At 40.6% G+C, this 15,211-nt stretch overlaps 1 protein-coding gene across 1 annotated transcript; it reads left to right on the forward strand.

The window, feature by feature from the left end:
* The first annotated feature begins 11,045 nt into the window (after window positions 1-11,045).
* On the forward strand, window positions 11,046-14,558 carry LOC147455668 (uncharacterized). Its single transcript, XM_086515302.1, has 4 exons — window positions 11,046-11,306; window positions 13,384-13,475; window positions 13,701-13,782; window positions 14,086-14,558. Exons 1-4 carry the CDS (start codon window positions 11,046-11,048, stop codon window positions 14,128-14,130), a joined length of 480 nt encoding a protein of 159 aa, XP_086371428.1. The 3' UTR covers window positions 14,131-14,558.
* The last annotated feature ends 653 nt before the right edge of the window (window positions 14,559-15,211 follow it).

The raw sequence follows: 15,211 nt of genomic DNA on the forward strand, positions 1-15,211 counted from the left end.
TATCATCTAGTATTTGGTAAGGAAGCAATCTTGCCCATTGAAGTGCAACTACAAAGTCTCAGAGTAATGGCAAGCCAACTTCAACAACCCAACATGCATTTGAGAGATCACATCATCAACTTGGAAAGACTGCAGCTGGACAGAGAAGAAGCAATAAACTATTATGCAGCACAAGCAGAGCATAGACGGCTTCGCTTTAATGAGCATCTCCGAAAAAAAGAATTGAAGAAAGGAATGTTGGTGCTCTGCTACGACAATCGCTTCGACACGCGCAAGGATAAGAAACTCCTGCTCCGATGGGAAGGCCCTTTCATCATCAGGAAAAAGTATGCCAATGGAAGCTACCAGCTTATGGAGGCTGATGGAAAACTTCATAAAACCAGGGTAAATGGTTGGCGACTTAAACCTTATTTTCTTCGATTTGCCCAGGCTCCACCTATTGAGATTCCAGATGAGGACACACCATCAGCCGCCACCTCCGACGATAATGATCAAACAGATGAGCTAGAGACATGAATGCCTCTAGCCAAAAGGGGAGGGCTAATGATGGGGGCTTTTCATAAGCCAAGCTCCCATACCCCTCTTCTCTCGTCCCCACCCCATGAAAACCCCCTCTTATGGAGGGAGTGATAAAAGGCATTGGAAAAAGTAAGAAAAAAATAAAGTATGATTATGTAAATATATAAGAAAGGTAAAATAGGCCACCTCATGCCTGCGGGGTAGCCCATCCCCACCTTGCCTCCTTTTTCTTCACTGTTGCCCCGCCGGGTGTCCCTTTTCCTCTCCTCCACTCAAAAGGTCAACCCCCTCTCTCTTCCCCTTGTCCTTTCTCCTTTCTCTCTCCCCTCAAGCTACCCCACCTCTCACCAATAATGCACCCTAACTCACATGCAACTTACCCTATCTTCCAAAATAGTATACCCCACCCCCTCTTTCTCTCTCCTATCATATCCCATGACCCAAATACCCCCCTCTCTCTCTAACGGGCGCCATGTCTCTTGTCTTGTAGCTAAATAACCTCCCCTATATAAAGAGGGGTCACCATCACACTAAAAACACACACAACATCACCAAAGAACACACTATGCACTGTGTGTGCCTAGTGCACACACACACACACACACACACACACACACACCATCACCATCACGGCAATCACCATGCTTGTCTTGAGCATGACCTCTACACCCTTGGCTATGGAAGATGAAGGGCAACTAAATGAAAGATGATGGCCATAATCCTCGAGCGAGTCTTCGCCATCAACTCCCACCTATCCGCCATGTGCTCTACCACTCTCTCCCTTCTCATTCCCCTACCCTATGCTCCCCATTTCATCGCCTAATTCTCTAAATACATCTTGAGGTTTTGTGAGTATGTTTTCTTGCAATGTTTTGCCCATGTGAGGTGTGCGGAATCGCCACCTAGTCTTGTGTTTTGGAGTGAGCTTGTGTATGTGTGAAGGGTGTGCGGATTCGCCATCCTTTTGTGATGCCTAAGTACTAAGCCGCTATACCCCCTCCCTCACTCTGTCTCTCTCTCTCTCTCACACTTGATCTCATTACCTTTCCTTTTCATCATTACTCCCAAGCATCTATCTCTCTTGGATGAAAACTTTGTTATGGTGGTGTGTTGTTTGCGTCCTAGCCGTTGAAGCTAGGTGGTGCCCCCTGTTTGCTTTACCATGACAGGCTCGAGGCACGCCATTCGGTCCCCGGTGTTTTAGAGGCCGTCGGGGTTCGCGGTTCGCTTTGCTCCCGTCACTATGTGAGTACTACCTTTGATTATGCACTCTTTGATTATGCGACTGCAGTTGAGAGTGTAAGAGACAGCTAGAGCTTATTGAGGTATACTTTTAAAGTTGTTTACATTTTTTCTAACTTATTTTTGTGTGTTGTGCGAGACTCGTGTGGTGTAGTACTTTTTCTCTCACCACAAAGCTGGCTTGTAGGTTATTGGCCACTTCGTGGTGTGTAGCCATCCGACTCACTCCATAAGTGAGTAGAAGCTAGTCGCTTTTCTCGTGTTGTGCAGCCACTTGGCTCGCTGCATAGAATGGTTTTAAGACAGACTTAGATTCTCACTCGTGTGGTGCAGTAGTATACCTCTCACCACAGAGCTGAGTTAGAATTTTGTGTTTGACTCGTGTTGTAGGCATGATGCTACATCTCTCACTTCAGAGTGACCTATAGGTTTCTTAATTTTAGATTAGCTCAAATCATAGTTTGTACCACGTAGAAACGCAAGAGTTCTGCTCGTCAAACAGAGTGGAGAGATGCATAGTTTATGCCCTCTTCATCTCTGTGTGACGCATTGTTTACTTTTGTGCTTTGAACTCCAAAGACACACGTCATTGTTCATCACTAGATGAATTGGTATTGTCTTGGATGTAGATACATACGATATTTGGCCTGCATCTGAGATTGTTAAGTTGTCCGCTGATGTTTGTGTTGTGAGTTCCACACACTTCATCAGGGATTAGATTAAGTCACATCATCGTTCTTACTACATAGAAATATGAGGGATACGTTTGTCTACCTAAGAGTGGAGAGATGCATACCTATGCCCTCTTCATCTTAACATGACACGCCTTGCCCTTGTAATTTCTGATTTGTAGATATGCCACTCATCAATAGATGATGTGGTGTTGTCTTGGATGTAGGTAGTGAATTTTTTGGCATGCTAAAGGCCTTAGTATCCATATGGACGAAGGTCGTTCAATTCTAGTCGCTTGATATGTGTGCCTTAAAAATTGAAGAAAAAGAAAACATTTCTTTTCAAATGCTATTTTCAAAGTTGCTTTCATTTTTTTGGATGCTCAAAAAGACTTTAGAGAACAAAAGATTAAAGAGTTTTCATAGGAGTTTGATCCATGATGTGAAGTATTTATTCAATATTTTTTTAAAATATTCTCATTTGTAAAAGGTCCTTTTATTTAAGGACTTCACAAAGATCCATTTTATTAAATTGTTATATTTTCTCTATACTTATTAAACTTATCTTTTTTTCATAAAGGCATTAATATATATATATATATTTTTTTTAATGTATCTTTTTTTTTAAATTTTGTTTTTAAATGATAATGTGTATTAATTATTCGTGATTATAGTCAGGTTCACAAGAGCCGACAAAAGACATTCAAAAGGGAGCGTGCCTCCGCCATGGCTGAGACTGTCCATTTACACAAAAGATAATTGTACTTCTCTGGACCCACAACAATATTAGCGAGACCCCCTCCCCTCCCTCGAAAGAGTAGTTCTATCATCCACTTTCTAACACGAAACATGGATCGGCATGATTGAATTGAATCCAGCGGCTATGTGCTCAACAACACTACCACTACACTATAGCTCATTGGACATCAAAATCTTGTAGAATAAATTCTACAGAGTTGCCTCCATCCCTTGTGAATGAAGAGAGAGGTAGAAGAAAGAGTGTGAGGCTTTTGTCGCTAGCTCTTGTGAATCTAGCTTGTGTATGCATAATGAATAATATAATATATATTTTTATTTTCATTTTATTTTGTTTTCAAATGATAATGTGCAATGTGCATTTTCATCTTATTATTTAATCAGGACCTTTCCTAATATATAAACCGTTTGAAATTATATATGTATAATGGATAATATAGTTTTATGTTAAAATACAAGAAAAATTTCATGTGAATATTGTAGATACTCGTTCAAACTTACTTTCCATAAATCTCATTTTCCCCTTAACTGAGCAGGCTCTCATGCCTCTTCACCTTGTTTTTTTTAATGCCATTAGGAATCCCTTATATTAGTTTCATTGGGAGGCCCACAATAGCATCTAAAAATCTATGCTTAGATTCATCTATGAAAGGATAACCAATCTTCCTCTATGAAGGCTGGCAAAAAAGAGATATTTGTGAGATTCAGAATAGACATTTTGGGATTTTTTAAAAATTTAGGACCATGTTGAAAATTTACCACAAAATTTGCCGAATATGATAGATATATTGAGGATTTTTAAAACTTGAGGAATTTTTTCATCTGTAGGGACATTTTGGTAATTTAACCATTTCAATTTGATTTGTAAAATCGTCCCATCTCCCAGACAAAAACTGTTTTATGTCACTCTCTCCCAATGGTGATATCGCAAAAAAAAAAACGATTCGCAAAAATACAGTGGTAAAGATGAAGACGATGTTGAAAAAAAATCTCAAGATATGTAAAAGTCGCATCGCTCCAGGAAGTAGGAAAAACATTGTGCTAAACACAAGGTGAGGAGTCATGGAGGTAAAGAGAAGTAGGTCTAAATGAGTGTTACTAAAGACTCCACTTAAAGAACAAGGTAAAAAGCGCATGTTGGTAATTTGAAACAAATCGAATGAAAAACAAGTAACAATAATATAAAGACTCATCGATATAATAAAACAACAAAATATTTTAATGTTTGACAAAGAAAGGATGGTATAATAAGCATAGGATGAGATGGACCTTTATGAAGTGCTTAATGAAAAGACTCTTTCACAAATTCATTCAGTCGATATTTCACATAATGGGATCACTCTCTCATGAATACGAATGCACTCATTAATCCTTTGTACTTTGAGATCTTTTTGAGCGAACCCCAAGAAGGACCATCAACTAAGGCCTTTGCCACACACATCAGCTCAAACATGTGCAAATTAAATTGGTGAAAGCACGTAGGTCGGCTACAACACGAAATTCTTTGGTTTGACCCCCCTTGTCACTATATGGCACGGCTCCGGGCCAGAGGGGATCTAGGGTCCAAATTTTGGGGGCTTGGTGGCTTTAATCTTCGTCGTCGGATCACACAGTGAACTAAGGGTGAATTAGGGGCGGGTAAACTGGGGGTGAACTAGGGGCGGGTAAGCTAGGGGTGGGTGAACTGGGAGTGAACTAGGGGCGCCTAAACTAGGATATGATCATGTGCCATGCCAACATGAACAGTGATGCCCGCTAGCGTGGTGGTAGGGCATTCGTGTGGCAATCGAGACGTCCCAGGTTCGACCCACACCCCGCGAGGCGGGTGAACTGGGGGGGGTGAACTAGGAGTGAACTTGGGGCGCCATTTTTGCCCCGAGTTCACCCCTAGTTCACCCCCAGTTCACTACATGATTCGACGGCCGAGATTAAAACCGCCTCGCGCCACCAAATTTGGGCCTTAGATCCCCCCTGGCTAGAGCCGTGCCATATAGTGACGAGGCTTGACCCCCTCGCCCATCATTGCATGTGTGGTAACATGCCAAAAAATCACAGTGCAAAATCAAAATGCAAGTTTTGAGTTGTTGCCCACCCACTGAAGTCTCAAGCTATTGCTACCTCATGCTTCGCGAATATAAAAGTTAAAATCAATTGAAGTGTCCACCCGTCATTTGACACCACAAGCATCCAAGCATGCTCTTTTTGGGCATGTACAATGCGCTTATGTGACATAGGCCTAAGATTTAAACCAAGTTTTTTCCAAATGGCTTCATTGCATTTCATCCATCACTACAGTTTACCTTTCTCTATATTTGTTCCGAGTCTCATCGAGCCCTATCACATATGGAAAGTATCAAACCCAAGCCCATATTACTCCAATGTTCTACTTTTCACCTTCTATGAAAGGCCTCAGCTTGAGCACTAACTTGCACCAGCATGGGACGGTAGGATTAACGACGAAATGAATGAGGGCCATAGATCATGGTGGTGGCCCACTAAGTAATCTCCCGTACCAAAGATATAGGCTATGAGAGGGACAGTACCTATGTGGTGACAAACTAATCTTGAGTACCTGATTACTTTTCCCAAGGTCGATGACGATGTCGACACAAAAGATTAACAAAGGCCCTTCATCCCACACTCCCATTCATGTGTGAATTGGTGTTGAGGAGGCCTTTAGCCACTGTTTTAATAATACTAGTATGTGACCCGCGCGTTGCTGCGACCAAAGAAACATGGCCACTATTCTCATAGGGCTATCTTTTCCTCCGAGTGGAACACCATCAATACTCTATTCTACATGTATAGTCTGTTGTATTTTTAAAAGTGATGCATGACACAACCTCTTGACAAATTCTAACAAATATGAATATGTAGTTGCAAATCATTTTTTAATACCAAGCTTGGGAGCTAGGCTCAAAGAAATTATTTTTTGTGAGTTGTTAGCTCTTGTTCAATAAACTTCTATTAGGTTGGAGAGAGAGAGAGAGAGAGAGAGAGAGAGAGAGTCCTCCTTTTTGTGTGTCTGGGTCTAGCAATGCTACGAAGCTTGATTATATAGCTTAGATAAGTTAGCATGGTGTGAAATATTTGAAAGCTAAGAGAATTCAATGTGATCATAAAACTTTGTTTGAAAATGGATTGGATTCTATAGAATTGGTTTCAACAATGGAAACAAAATTGGTTTCAACAATGGAGTTGGTCCCCAAAATGACTTTTTGAGAAACCATTAATTAGTTTAGGGGGGAAAAAAAAGGGAAAGGATAAAAGGGGGGAGGGGGGGGTATTTGTTTTTTTTAGTGCTTAAAGGCACCTCCAAGGGTACCGTAGGCTTGTAGCCTAGTGGTTAAGGTTGAGCCTTTGTTCTCCTATGTGCTGAGGTCAAATCCTACCCATTAGGATTAATTTTAAATTGTGAGTTGAATGGAGATGCTAAAGCATCTTGGGAAGATTCTATGTAATGGAGTGGGTTCAATAGAATTGGTTTCAACAACGGGAACACAATTGGATTCAATGTTTTGACTCTACTCTCTTACTGGCTTCTTTCTTGTGAGAGCAAGGCATGGCAATAGTGCACATCATAACCTACTATATAGTAGGAAGGATGTTTTCCCCTTGGTCTACCTAGGGTTGATAGAAGTGCTACCAAATGCAGAAGTACAAACTTAGTAAGTAAGCAAGTTTTTAAATATGAGTTCCCATAACTGGTACAATGTGTAATCATAAAACTTTTCATGTCTAAGAGTGGAGTTGTGAAAAAATTATTAGGGCTCATAGTTTCCAATGTAGCAAGAGAGCTTCAAGTTTCAAAGAGATAAGTTGACTTTTTTTTAATATCAAGAATGTGATTGGCCCTTCCGTCTATGTTTCTCTATAGATGCCACACTTGCTTGCATCTCTATCTATGTTTTGTGCACAAGTATGGTAATAGTGTTCATCAGATCATAACAATGCATAAGTAGGTTAGTACGTGTACACTATTTGTTCATGTACACTTATGCACCATCGGCACCTTCAAATGTTATAGAAATGAAAGCAAAATAAGGTCACCTAATAGTTTATGTGGATGCTCTGGGCCTTCCTCAAAAATTATAAGCTCCACTATATATAGTATAGAAGTTGTATGTGAATGCTCAAAGAAAATCTAGATTTAGTGTAATCCTACGTACAAATTTTGAGATTTACCTCTAAATGCTAATTGAAGGTAAGAAGAAACCCTGATTTTACCAAAATTCCACATATAAATTTTGAGATTCACATCTAAATCTGCCCTCCCACCTCGGATTCCTCGTGCTGCTTTGGGTTCGGTCACGCCGCCTTGGGTTCACTCACCTTCTGCCTCGGTTTTGCTTGTGTTCAACGTGAAACCTCGGATTTGTTTTCAAATACAAAGCTTCCAATGCTCATATAGTAGAAGTAGATTGCGTCTAAAATTTTTCATATGCATGTTTACCAAGTGTCTCAGCAGAAGCATTGTGTATATGAGTGGCTATCAGATTGCTTGAAAGAAAAACACAAGTTTTGTGTATTCTCACATATGAAAATTTGAAATCCACCTCTAAATTCTAGTTTTGAAGATTAGAAAACCTACAAATTTAGGAAAAAATCATTGATGAAACATAGCAAAATTGCCTTTAATTTTTCAATAAGTCGGTTTTTGAACTTTTTTGAAAAAATATTGTATTGTGTGCAAATGCTCAAAGTAAACTTAGGTTTACCTATAAATTTTGAGATTTAGCGATAAATTCTCTTTTTTTTTTACTATACTCACAATTGTGAGAGAGAATTTATATTAACATGACGGGATTGTATTCTTTTGAAGCTAATATAGATTTAGCAACAAAATTCTTACTTGAAGGCAAGAAAGAAAACCAAGTTTAACACAAAGCCTAAAGAAATTTAGTGTAAATTTTCTCTGCCAAGAGCCTTTGCCACCTCGGTTTTGCTCGTGCCACTTCAAATTCGTGCATGCTGCCTTGGGTTCGCTCCCCCTTTTTGCCATCTCAAATTTTCTCGTCACATCGGATTCGTGCATGCGCCTTGGGTTCCCTAGCAAAAACACTTGTCTTTCACATTGATTTTGCTCGTCTGATTTGCTGCAAATTTTCCTATATGTCGGTTTTTAAACTTTTGTGAAAAAAACATTGTATTGCATGCGAATGCTCAAAGCAAACTTAGGTTTAGTGTAATCCTACCAATCAATTTTGAAACTTAGCCATAAATTATACCTGGAATGCGAGAAAAAAACCCAAGCTTAGCACAAATCCTAGAGAAATTTAGGGTAAAAACCTTCAAATATCATCAAGATTTTTCTCCTCGTTCCGCCTTTGCTACCTCGGATTTGCTTGTTCCACTTTGGATTTGTGCACACACCGACGTGGGTTTGCTTGCCTTTTTTCCACCTATTCCCTCGCTTTGGATTCTTCGGATTGACACACCCCACCTTGGGTTCGCTTGTCTTCTGCTTTGATTTTTCTCGCCTTCAACGCTTTCCTCCACCCCTCGTCTTGGAATCAACCTCTCTCTCTCTCTCTCTCTCTCTCTCTCTCTCTCTCTCAAAAACACCACTGCTGGCTCGAAGGATGAAAATACACCCACACACGATCCTGCTCGCGTCAATTTTTGTAGAGCTCTCTCTCTCTCTCTCTCTCTCTCTCTCTCTCTCTCTCACACACACACACACACACACACACACACATAATAACTCAGAACTTTAGAACTTGGCACCAGGTAGTGAGTCTCTCTCTCTCTCTCTCTTATATATATATATATATATATATATATATATATATATATATACTTAGGCTCATCATAATTGAGAGAATTTATGAATTTTAAAGGGTGGCACATAGTTTAACTCATAAAAATAGAAGGGGATAAAATATATTTGAATAGGTAAAAGGCCTGTCAGCTTGGCAATCTCTCTTCTCATTTGGGATGCTAGTGTCACGACTGATTTTTTACATAAATTTTACCCATTTTAAGGTATTTTTTTGTTTTCTATGGGAGAAAATATTAGCCACTCTCTCAAAAATACACTATAATTCCAAGAAAATAATAATTTCTTGAAAATTGGCAAGGGTCCCCTTGGTGAGTAGGAGTCCTCATGAACTTGATAAAACAATCTCTCTCTCTCTCTCTCTCTCTCTCTCTCTCTCTCATGACCAATGACATGTGTAACAACCCCATCATTTACATGCATGTCCCCAAAGCGATACAGAATGAAGTCGACTCACAAACAGACCAACCTTCTCCTTTTTTTATAGGGATAGATGTTTGATATTAGTTAGTGTATATATACATATGTGTGTGTGTGTGTGTGTGTGTGTGTGTGTGTGTGAAAATTTATAGATTTTTTAGGGTGGCACATGGTTTAACTCTCAAAAATAAAAAGGATCAAATAACTCTCATCTGATAAAAGGCTCGTCAATTGGGAATCTCTCTCCCCATTTGAAATGCCAATGTTAGGGTTGGTTTTTTGTTAGACATTTGACCCATTTTAAGGCATTTTTCTTGTTTTGTGTGGGAAAAAATGTTAGCTACTCTTTTAAAAGTACATGATAATATTAAGAGAATAACAAATTCTTGGAAACTTGAAAGGCAAGGGTGTCTTTGGTGAGTAGGAGTCCCCATGAGCTCAATCGTAAATCTCTCTCTCTCTCTCTCTCTCTCTCTCTCTCTCTCTCTCATGGCCAATGACATGTAAAACAACCTATCATTTGCATGCATTTCCGCAAAGCGATACAAAATGAAGTGGACTCACAAACAGTCTCCTTCTTTTCTAGAGATAGATGTTTGACATTAGTTAGTGTGTGTATATATGTGTGTGTGTGTCCATCATAATATAGAAATTTTATAGATTTTTTAGGGTGGCACATGGTTTAACTTTCAAAAATAAAAAGGATTTAATAACTCTGACTTGATAAAAGGCCTGCCAATTGAGAAATATCTCTCCCCATTTGAGATGCCAATGTTAAGGTTGTTTTTTTTCAAACATTTTACCCATTTCAAGACATTTTTCTTGTTTTATATGAAAAAAATATTAGCTATTCTTTTGAAAATACATGATAATATTAAGAAAATAACAATGTCTTAAGGGCAAGGGTGTCCCTAGTGAGTAGGAGTCCCCATGAGTTCAATCGTAAAATTTCTCTCTCTCTCTCTCTCTCTCTCTCTCTCTCTCTCTCTCAATAATGTAGATAACAACCCCTACCTTTGAATGCATGCAAAGCAAGACCGACCTAAATTGATGCGCGGACATGCGAACCTTCTCCTTTTTTTCAACCGCTTTGAAAAATAAAAACTTACATAAAAGGTATCAATATTGGTATTGAAAAAAGCCCCTTGATAAAACAAAGCCAAATATATCATTAAAAATCAAATTTTTATTAAATAACAAAATCTCCACCAAAATTATGTTTACTTGCTTAGGTGGAGTGAAACTAAATTTATACATTTATTCTATGTATAGTTGAAAGTCTTTGGTCTTTTACATTGTACATTTTGAAAGGCTTTTCATTTCCCTATGCATGTCAAATCTAACCCTTCACTTTTGCATTTTACATTAGATGTTTGGTCTAAACTTTTGTGAAGTGAACCAATGCATGACACGTGGATGTCTTCTTCTTGCTTGAAATTTTTAAGCTGCATAAGTATAGTATAGATTCCTGTTACTTTTGAAAATCTTGACAAAGAGAGAACATGCCTTTGGTATATCAAAAGAAAGGAATTGTGATCATATATTTGAAATGCTACAATGCTAGTGTTGGTCACCTTTTTCCTTGCGTGCAAAGATGGCAAGCTAAAGGGGTCAATACTTGAGTTTCTTGATAGAAATAGTGATGTGCTACTTCTGGTATGATGGCCTTGTCTTTCACGTGCAAAGATGGAAAGCTAAAGGGGTTAGAAGGGTATGAGCTTGGTTGTGTGAGGCTGCCAAGCAGTAAGCTTGCCCAGTCAGCCCGTGCCATGCACCAAATGTTACCTGCAAAGAGCAGGTCAACTTCTCGAGCAGAAGGCGTTCAAAAGGAGGGAGCTCAACGAGCGGGGCAGCTGCTTCGATTTATTGAGAATCCCACGTCTTTTGAGGCCATTATTTCGTATCTTGTAGATTACGAGGTCAAAACGTAGCTTACGAAGTGCCGTGATTACATTTTCTCTCTCTACTTTACCTGCTGCTGGTCATCGGCTGATGAGCAGGGTCCTGCACTCATGCAACCAGGCTCTATCTCACATGGATGACTTCGAATTGAATCATTGGTGGAGGCAAGCATCAAGGGGCGTGTAAATCATGGGCCATTGGATTGGTGCAAGGACACCTCGAATATGCAAAATTGCCTAAAATTTACAAATCCACCCGTATTTACAATAAGAGACACCCAAATCCCCTATATTTTAGTGAACACATGCACGCATAGTTAGAGCACATGGCTTGCTATGGAGAGGTCGTGGGTCAAGACAAGGCCCCATGATTCGGCCTAAACTTACAAGCCTTCCCACATTTACTTCTCACCTCGAATGTGAGGCGGTGTGAGACGTTAGACTTGAGTTTTTTTATTAAAATAGTTCTCATGTATTTGATGTGCTACTTTTGCAATGATGACCTTGATTTTCAAAACATGAGAAGATGGCAAGTTAAAGGGGTGAGAGGTTAGCACTTGAGTTGCCATGTACCATCAAACAACTTCTAAGATAGCATCTTGTATTGATAGACAATCAATCTTCTTATGAAAAACTACAAATTTCTTTATTTTTGGAGAAATTTAATCTCACAACCAAGGGTATTGTGGTGTGTGTGGTCGGACGGCCTGAGTGTGAACCCACTTGTAACTATCTCTCATGCATAATATAAAGAGCTGCTAGCGTGAGAGCTAGGCAAACTGACCTTGGTCTATTCTAGGGCACACCACAGTATCTTGAGAAGTTTGGAAAATTTGAGAGGTATTTTGAAAATTCACGACAAAATATATATTGGGGGTATTTTGGGAATTTTTGAAATTTGAGGGGTATTTTGGTAAATTTCCCAAAGTCGTCAACCGTGGTAAGATGAGATTTTGGGAAGGGTGGCGTGAAGAAAGAGGAGATGGGAAGGGTTGCGGCCATCATGAGACGAGGAGAGTCCTATAAAACCAGAGCGCACCTGCACGTATACTACTCCCTCCCCCCACACATACAAGTGCGGAGTCAACACTGCGGACTCTCTCTCTCGCCTGCGCTAGAGACACGACGTCCACGTGGTGTTGGGCTACTTCTTGTTGCGAGCAAGGCGAGATAGTAAAAGAGATCGGGCAGAGAGTGCAGAATATGTGGGTGGGTCAGACCTTAATTGTCCCATTCTACCCTCCTCTCGTGCTGCTGCGCTACTTCAGGACTTCCTTGGCCGCCCCCTTTTTGTACAACTCCTTGTAATCTTATAATTAATCTCTCTCTCTCTCTCTCTCTCTCTCTCTCTCTCTCTCTCTCTCATACACACACAAAATCTGACAGTGTTTCTAATTACATTAAAGATGTGCATCAAAAGCAAATATTTACATAAAACAACAAAGTAATTTTGCAATCTACAGAGCAATTTCGACAGTTCTCGTTGATGCATTTGAGTTGCGATGTACCATCAAACAACTTCTAAGATAGCATCCACAAGTAGTTTTGGACAAATTCTCACAATATTTCCCACATTGTGACTTACCTCAACATCATGAGCTTTTGTGAGGGAGGCGCCACATACCTAGCTAGGTACGATTGGGGCACGGGACCGCCGGCCCGGTGGGGGGGCCGGGGGTCCCCTGCCCCCAATCGTACCTAGCTAGGTATGCGGTGCCTCTCGAGCAGAAGCTCATGATGTTATGCATTGTATGAAAAACACTGAGAAAGACTCCGTTTTCCTACATGAGAAAATTTCTAAATCTTCTTGTGATCATGTCCTTGAGTTGCAATGCACCATGTGCTCTATTCTTACGACTTGGCCCACAAGGCTCCTAGATCTCTTGAGAACGATTGTGTTCGTTGTGACAAGGTACCCATTAAAAGGAAGGCGACGGGTGTGACAAGGTTGCCATCTCAACCCCATCAAACTTGTGAGGGCACCCAAAGTCTTGTGATGGCACTCCTGAACCACACCATTTGCACACTTTTCGCCACCGAACGATGGGCAGACGTTTGTGAAACCGCCCTAATTTGTTGTGTAAATCAAAAATAGAAAAGAAATGAAGGAGACATCCTTCAAATATCACAAGAAAATGCAGAAAATCCACCACGATCTCCGACAGCTTCAGAAAAACGTTTCTCCTGGTACACTCCTCTCTCGATCTGTCCCTCTTTTCCACTCTCGTAGCTCTGAGTTGCCCCATTGTGAAACTCGGGAGTCGTAGCCTCTCTCTCTCTCTCTCTCTCTCTCTCTCTCTCTCTCTCACACACACACACACACACACACACACACACACACACACACGGAGAGTAAGAGATGGGCTTCATCAGCTTTGCTACCATTGCTGAACTTTCAGCCTTCCTGTGCAGGCCCATGACCTCGGTGATGGCAGATGTTGCCAGTCTCCTCAACATTGCAGCATTTCAGCGCCACCAGTACCTCTATGTCAGGGTTTGTCTCACTCCTCACCAATGTGCCTTCATATCAGAATGTATACATTAGTCCATTTTGGGTAGGATGTCTGTGGGTCTGTGTTTATGCATGCACCCTGGATGCACACACAAGCACGTATACACTTGCAAATACATATTCATCATGTACTAGAGTGTGCGTATGTGTGCACACGCCCACCCATGCATGCAAAGGCTGTATATACATGCGTGCATTGTGTGCACACACATAAGAGAGAGAGAGAGAGAGAGAGAGAGAGAGAGAGAGAGAGAGTATATGCCACAGCATGCTACATTTTTACAGCCAATCATGTACGAGAGATCTTCATCCTTATTAGGAGGCTACTGATATGTCAAATTGGAGGCTACTGATGGACAGTATCAAATTGGTGCATTGCGCCACGGTCATATTTGGCCAAATCAAAGTATTACGCCCTGGACAAGATTTGCCCCCCTGTATACAGAAAACTCCTTTGCTTACAGGTGTAACAATGTACCATGCCTGTAAATCTCCAATAATGTCAATATAGATATGGCCAATTGTCTCTCAGCTTCCATGGCATGCACTGTTTGCCCTACCACAACTGTCTCAATACTCCTATACGGAGTGTGTGGAGTAAATCCAACATGACGACCCGACCATTTAATGTTCGGCGCTAACAAACAAGCCTGACACATTACTTTTGTAGTTCAGATTTAGGTTTTGTATGGATGCCATCCACAAATTGGGCGATGCAGCTTTCAAAATGGAGTCAGCGGCCGCATTCTTGTAGTTGAGATTTGGATTGATATGGACCCGTATATATGAATTAGTGATACCATTTACTGCGTAACTAGAAATGGATCCATGATTCCAAAGATAGATGCTCGTTCACCCTTTCACAAGGATATGAAGTTAATGAGAAGTAACTAACAGATTTTAATGCTTTAGTACTCTGTTCTGTCCTGGCTGTCGTAGTTCTACCTTCGCTTCCATTCCCTCTTTAGTCATTGTTGGTCTGCGGAAAGTTGCACATAGCACATTTCTAGCCTCCACCTCATTGGCAAACTGATTTTCTAGGTTTTGCATAACTGTAGTCAGATCTACCATGTATGAGTGTTTTGATGTTATTTCAAGTCTGTGCATGCATGCATACAAGTGTCAACAAGAGGAATGGAAACAAGACAGACCTCCTAACGACCCCAAATGGAAACCAAGGGTGCACAACATGCTTCATTGCCTTTGCACAGGCAGGAACTAACAATTCCTCAATTTTAATCGATTTTCCTTGAGCACATGGACCGAAGTTTTAGGGAAGACCCAAGTATTGCCCTAGAAGCAAGGTGGAGCAAAGTTCGAGCATATTGCTCAACAACACCCGCATTGGAGTATAATTGGAGGCAATGCTCGGATACTCAGGCATAAGAGAGCCTGCCAAGAGTGCGTCTAA

The sequence above is a fragment of the Adiantum capillus-veneris genome, chromosome 6, assembly GCF_014529385.1.
Source record: "Adiantum capillus-veneris isolate H3 chromosome 6, ASM1452938v2, whole genome shotgun sequence".
Taxonomy (NCBI): Eukaryota; Viridiplantae; Streptophyta; class Polypodiopsida; order Polypodiales; family Pteridaceae; genus Adiantum; species Adiantum capillus-veneris.

Coding starts and splice junctions, on each gene's coding strand:
- LOC147455668 (XM_086515302.1), top strand. CDS start 11,046: ATGATGGCCTTGTCTTTCACGTGCAAAGATGGAAAGCTAAAGGGGTTA. Junction 11,307..13,383: donor CGTATCTTGTAGATTACGAG/GTCAAAACGTAG, acceptor AATCAAAAATAG/AAAAGAAATGAAGGAGACAT. Junction 13,476..13,700: donor TCAGAAAAACGTTTCTCCTG/GTACACTCCTCT, acceptor CTTCCTGTGCAG/GCCCATGACCTCGGTGATGG.